This window comes from Etheostoma spectabile, chromosome 15, assembly GCF_008692095.1.
Source record: "Etheostoma spectabile isolate EspeVRDwgs_2016 chromosome 15, UIUC_Espe_1.0, whole genome shotgun sequence".
Taxonomy (NCBI): domain Eukaryota; kingdom Metazoa; phylum Chordata; class Actinopteri; order Perciformes; family Percidae; genus Etheostoma; species Etheostoma spectabile.
Genome location: NC_045747.1, coordinates 29,153,716 through 29,167,629, shown reverse-complemented (window position 1 = coordinate 29,167,629; position 13,914 = coordinate 29,153,716). Strand labels below are relative to the sequence as shown.

The 13,914-nt window shown below is 41.4% G+C and overlaps 1 protein-coding gene across 1 annotated transcript; it reads right to left on the bottom strand.

The window, feature by feature from the left end:
- Window positions 1–4,490: 4,490 nt before the first annotated feature.
- hoxb2a (homeobox B2a) lies at window positions 4,491–8,515 on the bottom strand. The gene is made up of 2 exons (XM_032537291.1): window positions 7,616–8,515; window positions 4,491–6,052 (listed from the first exon to the last, which is right to left on the bottom strand). Exons 1-2 carry the CDS (start codon window positions 8,097–8,099, stop codon window positions 5,205–5,207), a joined length of 1,332 nt encoding a protein of 443 aa, XP_032393182.1. The 5' UTR covers window positions 8,100–8,515; the 3' UTR covers window positions 4,491–5,204.
- Window positions 8,516–13,914: the final 5,399 nt, after the last annotated feature.

Sequence of the window (13,914 nt, the reverse complement as noted above, 5' to 3'; positions counted from 1 at the left end):
AATACTCATGGATTTCTTACTTTCCAACAGCCATTCAATTAAAATTTTAATAAGTCAATACTAAAAGTTTTCTTTTGAATAATTCATCAAGTTGTCAACTAATTAAGCCAATGAAAGAGTCAATGACATTTTTCACAATTGGTCAATGCAACATTTGTTATTATTATGAGTAATCAACTTCTTAAAGGGGTTCCTTACAAAAACTTGGAGCCATAGTTTGTCTTGTGGCAGTCTTTGGGAAAGCTTTCTGAATCTGAGGCAGGACAGACAGTTCTTCCCTTTCTCTGTAATCCAACCACTTTAATTTGCAGGTTGCAACATGTGTCAGCAACAAACGTCTGTGTGTAAAGTTAGTGCAGTAGCAGTGCAGCGGGACTGTCTTGTGTGTTGGAGGGTAAAGTTTCCTCTTGACGCCCGGGTGATAAAAATCCACTTCTCACATATTTCACCAGTGCTGCTAAGTGGGTGATCTATCACACCTGAGTTATGCAATATCATACACACATACACACACACACACATACACACAAAAAAGAGGCAGCAGCAATCATAACAGTGAAGGTGACGGTGACGCAAGAGATAAAGGAGCAGTCCACGTAGTACAGCATGGCAGCAGGCCGACAGGCGGTGACAGCCAGGAGAGAGAGAGATTACTAGAGCGCACACACACACACAAACACACACACACACACACACACACACACATACATACACACACACACACACACACACACACACACACAATATCTTCCTCCCACACACATAGGCACTCAGAAGGTAAGATATGTCTCCCAGCATATAGATGTTCTCTGCTGTAATCTCTTTGTCTACAAGATACACTTAGATGGATGGTTACGGGAGTGTGTGTGTGTGTAAGTGTCTTGAGTCTGATAATTCCTGTGTCATATTTGAAACACTTCAAGTATTTTACCTGCATTGTCACCTGCAATATTCTATGTACACAAAAAGAGGTTACTGTTTTTTTTAATCATGCATCATCTCCATACGAGCTGTGATCCCTTCCTGACCAGATTACACTGTCAAATATGAGATATCTTTGTTCTTTGAAAAGATGCATTCCGCATACTTTCGCAGTCGGAATTTGTCAAATCAAGTGGGTAACTTAATCCTAGGAGATGTGTAAAGGTGTATTGCTGTTGCCTTTTGTTCTGACAACAATGGGGCTACCTACCAACAAGCCTCCTAGCCATGGCTCTGCAAAAAAAATATTTGGGGAAATAATTGATTTTATTCTGAAAAGTTTATAACTTTGGAAGATTGATTCACATTTGATTTTGCGCTGAGTGCTGAAGCTCAACATTAGCATCCCTGAGATAACCTTTCAACTTGACGACCAGCATTGTTTCCTAAGAATGTGGCCATCTTATACAAATGTAATTTACACCTGGAATAGTTTAACATTTTGGGAAACACACTTTCTTATCGAGAGTTAGATGGGCAGATTGATGCCTCTCTGATGTCAGTAACAGGTGGCAGTAAATATGTGGCAGGAGCCAGTAGCTTGTTATCTTAGCTTAGCATAAAAAAATGGAGAGAATCTTTATCCTAATGTAAATGTATCTCAATCACTTCTGGAACCACACACATCAAGAGCCATGCTCCAGTGGCATGCCCAAACTTTTTTGACTGGTGCACTGATTTATGCAGGGTTGGGATAAAGTATGTATTTATGTGTGCAGGGCAAACACACACACACACACACACACACACACACACACGTTCACGTCTGAACAACATTAATATACCATTTCTGTGTCCATCTACTTTAAGCCTAGAGACTCACCATAGATTCAAGGGGGGACAGGGGATCTTTAGGGGGGAGAGTAGGTCAACAGTATATGCCACATAGAAGTGATATACACTTGAAGCTGGGAACCTGAAGATTAAGCTCAGATGCAGCAATTTCTGGTTTAATTAAAAGTTGGACACAGATTTGGTGCAAGATTTAACCATTTTTGACTGTAACTGAAGTAGAATTGACATATATCAATCACATTTAAATATTAAGTCCTTAAGGAACACTATAGAAAAATCCATACTGTGATTTGGTATGAAATTATTTTGATTTTTGGAGATTGGATGATGAGGACTTTTGTTCTGGAAACTGCAGGAACACCCAGAGTCTCAGCTTTCCAATCACTCCCAATTCATGCAATTCCAAGACTATTTAGGGACCCCAGTGTGCAGAACTATTCAAATAAATCATGTTAAAATAGGTGGAAATAACACATTTATACTGTTTAAAAACTGCATGATAGCATCTACGGAAAGATCTGGATCCAGCTGATACTGGTCAAGCCTCAGGTTTTAGATCTCTCTGTTGGTTATTTAATTTTAACTGAAAGTCTTAAACAGTGGGTGGGAATCCTAACGTCAGTATTAAATGTACGTATATGTTTGTAGTAGCACTTTCTTCGTCCTAAACGGGCATTCAATATCAAACAAAATTAGCCATAGATCAGTGGAGTTCACCATGGTTCTATTCTGGGGCCACTACAGTTTTCTGTCTACATATTGCCACTGATTCATCTTATGTGCAGATACCATGGTGATTTTAATTTGTATGCATACATTTTCTTTTGATTCTTGTAGTACTTGACCACATATCTGAGCCAGACAACATGACAGATCTTGTCACACTGTGTAGCTGCCTCAGCCAACCAGAACTGTCTATAGAATTCAGTAGTACAAAACTTCCCTGCCAGAATGACCCAGAATTAGCAAAAACATAATGCATAACATTTCTTAAAGCAAGGCATGGTTGTTAGTTCAATCTTCTTTTGAATCCCTGCATTTATGTTTACTAGTTTTTAAACTGTAATTTTTAAATAGAATTGTATTTGTGAAATATTTTGTTTTTGAAAGTTTTTTATCTTTTTCTGAATTTGCTGTTTTTAATTTATTTATACAGTTTTATTTTATCTAAAGCACAAGTGCCTATTAGTAGTAGTAGTAGTTGTAGAAGAAGTACTACCAGTAGCTACTTCTGTGTTGCGTTTTATTTTATTTTTACAGAATTATTTTTACGTGATGTGAAATCCTATCTGCTTCTCCATTTGGATTTAACAAGCCTGATGGAGGGGTGTCTTGAAGGGAGGGTACTAGATTGTTGTCTTATTGTTTTATCATAACCACACAAAGGGAGTAATTAGTTATAGGCTCAAATTAAACTGCATTAAAACACTTTCCCATGTCGTTAACTGGTTGTGTTGCCAATATCAACCCAGTCAACGTTCCAATTTTCTCGGATTCAGGTTTGCATAGTGCAAATATCAGTATTAGGTAACTGTATACCCTTGTCTAAAATTGTTTAACCAATATAAAAAATGTGATTATTATTTGTATTGTTATTTGTATTACTTTTATTAGTATGATATCACAAGAAATAAAACAATTAGCCATAAACCTGTCTAAATCTGCACTGCAAAAAAAAAGAAAGGCTTAGCCTATTTATTCTCCCTATTACACACACTCTTTCATTCACACACACACACACACACACACACACACACACACACACACACACACACACACACACACACACACACACACACACACACACACACACACACACACACACACACACACACACACACACACTCGTGGCAGAGAGTTCAGGGTTTGCTCCATATTCACCCTACCAGCTTAAAAGTGGGAGAGAAAATACAATGCAAAGCTACAGTTAGCTTCAATGCTCATATAGAAGGTGAGTCGTGCTGCATTGTGGTTGCCTCTGGGTCTCACACACTCTCAGTGAAAGGCTTCATAGTTGCTCTGCTATTCTTACATGGTGAAAGCTACTGCTGGTGGAGGGCCATGCTAAGCTAACCATTAGCTTCTATACTCTCAGGCAGGGGGCTACCCATGCTAATCTAGGAAAACAATGACCCTGCTGTGGCCTCAGACTGTTTCTCCTCTTTGTATCTGCTCTGGAAAATATCTCCTTCTTCAGGGTTATCTCTGTGTAAACACATGAAGGCAACCATATGCAGGCTATATCAGGCCATATCAGGCTATATCAGGCTAAACATGTATGTTGCATAGTGTGGGAAAACTAGACAAAGCCACCACTTTACACTTGAAATTAGCATTCAGTCCAAATCATGAACCAAAATCAAAATATATATTAGAAAATTAAAATGACAAATATTTCATCATATTGACAAACTGTACCCTTTGGAAAATAGGCATATGCTTCATTGCATTTTATAAATGTATTACGGAAATTATGCCTATAATAAATGTTTAATACATTATAAAGAATTAGTGTCCACTAGTAAAATCAACAGCTGCCAAAGAGTAATACATTAGTACAAATATAATAAGTTGGTTCACTAATATGCTATTAAAGGCTCACTTTGGGCATTATAAAAGTGCATTAAAATTATATATATATACTGCATTTCATATTTCTCCACATAAATATTATCCCTTTGAATTCATAAAACAAAACAACATGGGCCACATCGTAAATGTTTGTGTTTTTATTATTATTATTATTCCACTATGAAAATATATGTACAATAAATAATTTGGATTTTCACTATTAAAGAATCTCAATAAATAAACTAGGGTCTAAAACTCGGGTCGTCAGCAGGGCTTCTCTCTCGTTTTGTCTCGTTCAGAGACACAAGGAATTCATTCTCCAGTTTTTCTAAAAGCAGACCAGCTATCTGTTCCTGAGAAGTTATGAAGGATCCATGAAGCTGCACCAGATTGCACTCGAGGAAACAAATCCACACACACTGATGAGTGTTAATACTTTTAACAAAAAAAAACCGATCCGAAACAAGAAAGGCAATAAATACCTGAACAAGGGGAGAGATAAAATCCACAACGTTTCGACCGTGAAAAAAAAATAACTAAAAACAATTTCCCTTCGGTGTTTAAGATTAAAAAATAAAAATGAAACGAATTGCATATCTCTTTAACTACAATACAGCCGCAAAATAAAACCAGAAAGAAGATGCAAAAATATATATATATATACAAAAAAAAACGAACATAATTTTTAAGTCTGAACTGTTTCAGGAATGTTGCCGAGAAGCTTTTATGCCTTTTAAAGCGCACAGTCCTCGCCGAGTGCCGTCTCCACCGCCTCGATTGCTCCTCCACACAGGCCCGTCTGTCCTCTTATTTTTAATTTGTACTTCTCTTTTATATTGAAACGTTGCAACTGGCCCTCAGAAGTTGAGGTGCTGCAGGTCTATGGCGCACAATGTGCTTGTGAACAAGTCGAAGTCCTCCTCGGAGAAATCCACGGGACTATCCAGCGAGCTCTGCAGGCTGGGAGACAGACACGCGTCCCCGGCAAAGAAGGCCAGGTCGGGGAGCGCGGAGGAGGAAGAGGCGGCGGGAGGAGCAGCAGCGGAGGAGGCGGTGGGAGTGATAGAGGAGTCCCGCTGCTCAGACAATGACGGATCGGACGCGGCTGTGGGCCCGGCCTCGCTAAGCTGCATCAGGTCCGGGTTATTAGAAGAGTTCGTTGCGGTGAACGCCGGCGGAGAGTTGTGAGCCACGGCAGCGTCAGAGCAGCCAGATGCCCCTGGCAGCTGTGGGCGTTCGGGAAGGCTCAATCGGCCTCCCTTCTCCGGCGTGGGCTGTGCATTATCAACGCTGTCATTAGCGTAGGCGGTGGGTGCGGCGGCCGAAGATGGATTGCAGCTCCCGGGCTCGCCGTCCGATGTAGCCTCCCCGGTGCCGGATGCTTCCAGCGGCTGGCTGGAGTACGGGGACGAGGCATCGGCGCCTTCGAGCGGCTCAAAGCCGCCCGGGTCGCTGGATTCATGGCCACCCCCGTCCCGGTGGTGCGTAGTCTGGCGCTTGTGTTTCATCCGCCGGTTCTGGAACCAGACTTTGACCTGCCGCTCGGTCAGATCCAAGAGGGCGGCGATCTCCACTCTCCTGGGCCGGCATAGGTACTTGTTGAAGTGGAACTCCTTCTCCAGCTCCAGAAGCTGTGTGTTGGTGTAGGCGGTGCGCAACCGGCGGGACCCGGCTCCTCCACTATCCAGACAGGCCTGGCTCGGGTCTGCAGGGAGACAAAGACAAATAAAGGGACAGAGAAATTATATGGAGGCATTATTGTGTACAATCTTTTGAAGCTATGATCGTTTTTTTATTATTTGTATTTTATATTTCGTTTAAACTTAAAATTGTTTATCTATTTCATGAGAGCCCTGTAAAACCTCTACAATTTTTTTTATTGCGCGCAAGAAATAAGCTGCTTCAGCATCAAGCGAAAATCCCCTCGGCTCTTCTGTCTGTAATAAAACAGTAATAAACCACAAAACGTCTCATAAAAAATACTCCTTCCAATTACAGTAGCAGCCCAAGCCTAAACTGTTAACGCGGACCAATTAGGTGCTGTTAAAAAATAAAAAAATAATAATAATAATAATAAAGAAAAGAAAAGGCAGATAAAGACAGATGATGACAATGACAAAGAGGGGGTCTCTTTTCTGTAAAACCTGGAGTGCTGCGAGCCTGCTCTGAGAGGCTGCAGCATGATCAGAGAAATGCAACGAGAGAGGAAAATAAATAAATCATGGGATTGGGAGGAAATGTGCAGGGAGATGTGGGAATGTCGATGCGAAACCATGTGGCGGTATCTGTCAGAAACACAACTGTGACCATCAAGTGCTTTATGAAGTAGATCAGCGAAAGCAGGAAATTGGGCGAGAAAGGAACACGAGAAAACAAGAAATCCCATTAAAATGAATAGGTTGGGGGATTGTGTGTGTTTGGAGGAGCAAAACTAAAGGAAAAAAAAAAAAACTTTATCAATGCAGTGATTATGGAGGCCAGTGTAAATGACCTAAACCCAAGAAAATCAGATTGTGTGCAATCTGTATCTGTGGATGTAGTGTGTACCCCTCCCCCAACCCCCCACCCCAACACATTTGGTCCGGTCGCTCTGCCTCGCCATTACATTTCCTACCGCCATCCAATATGGCTACCATCTCAGTTGTGTTATGAATATATAATGTCAGTGCGATGCTTCAGCTGCTGCTGCGATCCCACCACCCAGTGAACAGAATGATCCAGGCTGCAGCAGCAATCATCTGCAGGGTTGAATCCCCCCTCTCTGTGCGCCTTTACGCATGATAAAGAATTAAATCTGGACAGAATGCATTTTGGAAATTTGGGCTATAGCTGCTACAGAATTAAAAGATTGCTGGTGTGAAAGGGTTGCCCTTAGCACGAAGCTGAATTATACATATTAATCCGAAAAATGACAAAGATAATGTGTTAATGGGTGCATTATTAAGTGCATGAAGAGAGAGTGTAAAGCACTGCAGCATAATGCAGTGGTCTAGATATGGCTTCCCTCTTGACACAGCATCACAGCACTACACAATACACACACACACACATACACACACACACACACACACACACACACACACACACTGAGCAAGAAAAAGACAATGTCATCTAACCAAATCCATGCTGTGTGAAATAAATAGCATGCTATTTCTGAAGTGGAAGTGAAATGAAGATGCAGACAGTAAATTAAAGCACATGCTGCACACCCATTATACTCCCATCACACACACATAGCCTTCTGGCTCTCTCTTCCCGGCATACCGACCTGTGGGTGACTCGATGCCCGCCGAAGCGTACCCGGAGGCGGTCGGCGATGGGGAGGAAGATGCAGGGGGGATGATGGATCCGCCACCGCTGGAGCTGCTCCCCGGCTTTGGGCACTTCTTTGATGACTTCTTCTCTTTCATCCAGGGGAACTCGTGGGCCAGCGGACCGGCCGGAGTGGCCGTGGCCGGGCCAGGGGCCTGGCCGGGCGGACAGGGCTGCTGTGCGGCTCGGTGGTGCGTCTGGAGGCCATTAGTGACGGAGTTTCTCCGGTTCTGCTGGCTCCTTGCAGTCGGTCTCGGCTGGCTGGCTGTGCAGGGGCTGAGGCTGGGGATGGTGTGCTCGAAGGGAGGCGGAATTACTGTCGACTCCTTGATTGATGAAGTTTGAAATGACTCCAGGACGGCGGGGAAAGACGTCAGGCACTCTGCTAGGGACGGCTGGCTGTTTATAAAACCGATCTCCCTCTCAAATTCAAAATTCATAGCTCCCTCAAAACTGGCTTCAACCTCAAACGGCGAGACCCCCGAAACAATCCCTTCCCCAAAATAAAAAAAAAACAAAACACATACACGCACGCACGCACGCTCGCACACGCATACAACACAATAAGGCTTCTTAAAAAAATAAAACGAAATGAAAAAAAACGCACGAGCATGAAGGCTCCCGACCGCAATGGCGTAAATGCGGTGGATATATAATAATTGTGTATATTGGTGATATTACTAGCGTATGGGGACCTGGGTAGGCTAAACTGAACAACTATGGGGCGAAATTGCAGCCAATTCCTGGTCATGTGACCCGAAACAGCCAATCGGGGGTCCAGGCCTGGCGGCGGCGGTGGCTATGGGAAGCAGCATTTTTATGTTTCAACCGAATGCTGTGGCTATATGACAGGATAGCTGCTATTGTTTCGTCTTAACGGGGGGTAAAGTCTGAGGGGGGGGGCGAAACAAGGCGGCCGGTCGCCATGTGTCCAGTGTGGGCGGCGGGTCGGCGCATCTCGGCCCGGTTTTACGCACAAACAATAGAGCACCTCGGACATTTTTTCGGTCCTATGGGTGATGTAATGACGGTTAACATTAGGTGAACGGAGCTGGCCACCACCGTGTACAATATGGCTCCTTCAGAAGAAGAAAAAAAACTACTGTTTACAGCACTCAGCTCATTAATCTTATACATTATGACAGAGGCTAAACAATCCCCAATTTAGGCACAGAAAACTTGGAGAGGGTTTTAGATGGCGCAGCAGCTCAGGAGTAGAAGCTGATGAAGATTTCTACTCTGCGGTAGTGGAGATGAAGCAGGTTGGCTTCTAGAGAGACGTTTAGATTTGAAGAGAGGCAGAGACAGGGAACCTGTTGGTGTGTAAGTGTATACTTTATTTTTATCGATTGCTTAATGTTTTTGGTTGTGTGCGTCTGTGTGTGAGAGAGATAGAAACCTACAAATTGTCTAAATATAATCCGACCGAAATAGCCTCTGTTCCCAGTGTCCAAATATCTTCTCGCTAGCTGTGGTTTTCCCTTGCCCTCTCTCCAGTGTGATGTATGGGTGTTAAAAATGTCCTGTGTGTTTACGCGGGGAGAGAGAAAGAGAGAGAGAAAGAGTTCACAGCGAGGTCGCTCACTGCAACCGTAGAGAGAGGAGGGGAGCGCGCAGGCCTCCAGTTCCTCCTAATAGTACAAATAATAACACAGCAGCAATAATATGAACACTAACACTGAGTGAGAGAGTGCTGAGTGGCCTTCAAACTCATCAGGGCGCACATGTAGATTTTTTTTCTTTATTTTTTATGAAGACCAGGAATTCGGGAGTTTAGTGGAGGATATTTTGGGAAGGGCTCGAGGGGTACAAAAACAGTGCGTCGATCAATCTTTCAGTCCCTGCAAAGAGCCTGACAGCAGCCCCTCTCTCTCCTCAAATAATAAGAAAAGCTCCAGTCTATCTCACCCCCCTTTAGACCCCATTATTCACCGTGTTTTCTTATGCGTACACTGCTTTTACGCGCAGCAAATGCGCTCGTATACACACGCCATGCAGACATATTTTATCTGAGTTAAAAAAATAAAAACCACTCAGATACCAGGGACAAATGGATAGAAGCTATTTGGCTCTCAGCTCCATTCTCCCACGCTTTCCCATGCCCCTCTGACAGGCAGAACAAGTAGAAATGTGTGTGGGAGTGAGGGCCATTGAAAGCAGCAGAAAGCGCGAGCGGTGTGTAGGCCGAGGGTGCACGGACACAGCGAACCTAAGCCCGGACCCAGCACACTCAAGCTGCAACATCACGATATACCCTGCACCCTTTGGTTCCCTTTTCTTCATCTCGTTTTACTGCCGCGATTTGGTGAAATTCCCAAATGCATGGAAGTTTTGTTGGAGAAGAGAAGCTGTTGTTTTTCATGCTGTAGTCGTCTCGTGGATTGGTCGACTAGGGATTTTATTTTCCTGGCAGTTCTTTTTTTTAATTTTTTAATTTAGCCTACCGATGGTAAACCAACTATTTTCATTCCAGCAACTGCGTTTAAATTTGACCTTATTTAAACATAATTACTGATAATTGAGATTTTGATTTTAGACCAAGGCCTGTTTCTGGTTTGAAAAAAGGAACCAACAGTTCGTGAATTGTAGTCCCTTTAGTCTATGGCGTAATTGTTTTGCGCCAAATACTATATATTTTTGGGGGGAAATTGCTAGGATCTTTCTATTATTAGTTTGAAAATAATTTTTATTTTTATTTTTTTATATCAGCTACTGCAGGATACATTTATTCACATCTGACAGATAACTTTTTGACCAATTTCCCCACTAATATAGGCTCCCTAAAAATCCTTTCTGACCCCAGATCAGTGTGTTTACCTGGCTGAGCGCGTGTTCTATAGTAAGAGCTGGGCTGTGTTCAGCAGTGACTGCGTTGCTGAAGCCGAGCCGAGCTCTCCGTCTGTTTTTATGAGGCAATAAATTAGATCCAATCTCTGCTTATTGGTGTTTTTATTGTCTGTTAGTCCAACGGAGTTGTAAAGGGAAGTACGGCCATTATTTATGAGAGCCTGATTTATGTCCCAAGTTTTATGCTGCTCTCAGGCCTCTCAGCACCAGCACGTGCGAGACAGAGAGAGATAGAGAGAGAGAGAGAGAGAGAGAGAGAGAGAGAGAGAGGGAGGAGTGGGGGGTTTGAGACCATGTGACCATGCCTCAGGGCTTTTTTTGGTCATAAACAGCAACATAGAACAAGAAAAGAGAAAAGAGAGAGAGAGAGAGAGAGAGAGAGAGAGAGAGAGAGAGAGAGAGAGAGAGATTATCTTGGGTTTAAAGCTCTCTGCTTTTAGTTCCTGGGTTCACGTGACTTATCTTGGGTCTCCTATTTGTTGAAAAAGGTCCAATATATATATATATATATATATAGTAAAGCACTTTGAGATTTGTTTAGCACTTTGAGATTTGTTTAAATGTAAAGTACATTACAAATAAAATGTGTTATTATTATTATGATTAAACTGTAAACTTTTTAAAAAGGTCAACCTAATTATTATTATTAGAGTAAGTCAGTAATTCAAATGGTGACATAAATAGTTATAGAAATAGTCGTAGCTGTATTAGTTGAATAGTAGAAACAAGTCTAAATGCTCTAAGAGTTTCTGCATGATGCAACTCAGCCATATAGGAGATATATAGGGTTTTTTTTAAATTCTTGAGATTCTTCAAATAAAGTGAGCAATGTTCATGCAGAGGAACAGTTCGTTCTGGCCAGGGTTTTTTGTGTCTTGCTCAAGGACACTTGAGCAGGATGGGTTGTGCTTCCTGTCACTTTGCGTCTCCAATTAACTTAATCTGTTTCACCATTTGAAATCATGACCTGCATTACTTAAACCCTTTTTTTGTAGAGCCAAAATGCTTTCTCCGCAATCAATGAGAGTTAAATATATAACACAATACTGGACACTAAAGACTAGTCTGGAGTGAGTTTGAGCTTTAACAGTTAGTGACAATAGTTTGGAGTTATCAGACAAAACAGCAGAGCTAAAGTCAATGTTCCATTCTCAGAGAGAGGACTCTAAAAAAATCAAGCAGCAACAGGTATCAGGTTTCAGTTCAGGAATAGTTCTTGGATCTGACCTTAGACCTTCATTGGGATGCAGCCCAGTATCTGACATAGCATTGGTGCTGGCAATCAGTACAGTAAATGAACACCAGCCACCAGCAACAGTAGCGGAATAACACTGCCACTTTAACCTTCTTTCTGTCGAGTTTCTAAAGCATAAAGGAGAGCAGATTGGAAGTCTTCCTAAAGGTTAAAGATTTTTTTTTTTTTAACTTTCTGACATGTTACATGTCGCTCCAGGCTTCAGGTGTAATTATCAGGAATGCTTTCTGACAGTGCTGCCATGCTTTAGCCTGAGGGATTGACCCGCTATCCAATACTGGCATCGGTGTCAGGTCAGCCCTGAACCAGAGACATGCTGCTGGAAAGAAGTCCACACCACATCCTCCCCCATCACATCAGCGAAGAATACACACCGCCCGCTGCACACGTCACAAAACAGCTTTCAGAAACATCTGTGCAGGTTTTAAACAGTTGGTAGTACCTTGAAATGATTTAGGTGATGAATTGTCTTATATGTTTTTGAAATGGCACTTTTTGGTTTCTATCATTGACATCAGCTGATTTTGAAGGCATTTAGGACAGAGATCTTCAACATGGGGTCCTGGACCCTTAGGGGGTCCTCAGAGTTACTGCAAGTGGTCCACCAAGTTATTGTTTAATCATAAAAAAAAATAAATAATAAAATATGTCTGAAAATATACATGAACATGAGTCCAGCATATAACTAGCAAAGATAAATTGGCCTATTTGAGATATCTTTTTTTTTACTACTAAGGTAGTTCGATAGGTAGATAGTTAAGCCTAAGAACTGACTGTGTTATGTGAAAGTTAAACATTAAAACATGATGTATAAAGATATGAATATGTCAATATTTATTATTTTAAATCCTTAATATTGTATGCACCATAAAAAGGTATGTGTAAAGGCTTTAGTTTAATATGCAACTTCATTACATACATTAGCTTTGATCTCTTTAAGCTAAGCGGTCCTTGGCCTAACAAATGTTGAAGACCCTGGTTTATAGGTTGAATATTTGTTTTAGAAGAATATGTTTATCCTTCAAAGGTTTTCCATTTGACAGTAACACTGCCTAACAAAGTGTCACTGCCCTTTCCGATGCTAATATTTTAATAATCATTTATCAAAACACCTGAGGATCATAAACAAACTGACGATATCTCTGAATAACATAACATTTTATTAAAGAATTGTTCGACAGACAACTCTCTCAACAATAAAAGAAAAAGGAGCTACAAAGGACAAAGAAAGAAGTTGTTTTTCTCCAAAAAGACTCGTTCATTTTTTTCCAGCTAATAGTTTGTCTAAATTTTTCAGACTATGCACGGATGGGTCACCAATCCCCATCCTTGCCTTTTCCCCTGTACAAGCCAAGACATGTATGTACATGGGTCATTATAGGAACATAAAAACTACTTATTTTCTTCTAAAATACAAGAACTAAAAAATGTAACTTCAGTACAAGGGACAAGAAGAAACACAATGTTTTTTTTTTCTTTCATAACAGGTAAATACTAAAAAAGTACAGTTTTTTTCTCGATATAAATACATGAAGGATAAATAATAATAATAATAATAATAATACAAAACAGAAAGTCTTTTTGAACTGGCTATAACAAATAAATATTTATATATGAATGTTCACTTGAACACACATTGGCGAAAGACGCTTTGATTGGAGGGCCTACCGTCTTTAAAATAAGATTTTATTATTATTATTTTTTTCCGTTTAACCATCAAAATGTAAACTCTAAGTGCAACAATGATGCCCAGATGTGGAAAGTGTTTGTGTAAATCTGCACTTTTAAAAAAACCATACCAAAGGTTGATTTCCAGAACGGCAGAGAGAGTAGTGGGGGGGCAACCCCACACAGCTCCAACACTGGCTGAAACCGCCGGACGTGTGTGTTGTCCCAAAACTCCACTCACTGACCGTTGAAGCAAGTCAACCTAGTTGTTTTAAAAATGTGTGATACACCTCAGCTCCGATTTCTGGGACATGCATTTTTGTTCAAATATATACCCTGTATCCACGTTAAAAGTCAAGATATGTGAGAACAAAACAAAACAATATAAAATGTGGACTTCTTCGCATTGGTGTTTGTTAATGCAAGTGAACCCTTCCAAAGTGATAGAGAGAAAGGGAGGGAGAGAGAAAGAGAGAGAGAGAGAG

What these genes read in the sequence shown, in the direction of transcription:
- hoxb2a (XM_032537291.1), bottom strand. Translation starts at nt 8,099, where the DNA reads ATGAATTTTGAATTTGAGAGGGAGATCGGTTTTATAAACAGCCAGCCG. An exon ending in GGGCATCGAGTCACCCACAG is followed by an intron (nt 6,053 to 7,615) that starts GTCGGTATGCCG and finishes GTCTCCCTGCAG; the next exon opens with ACCCGAGCCAGGCCTGTCTG.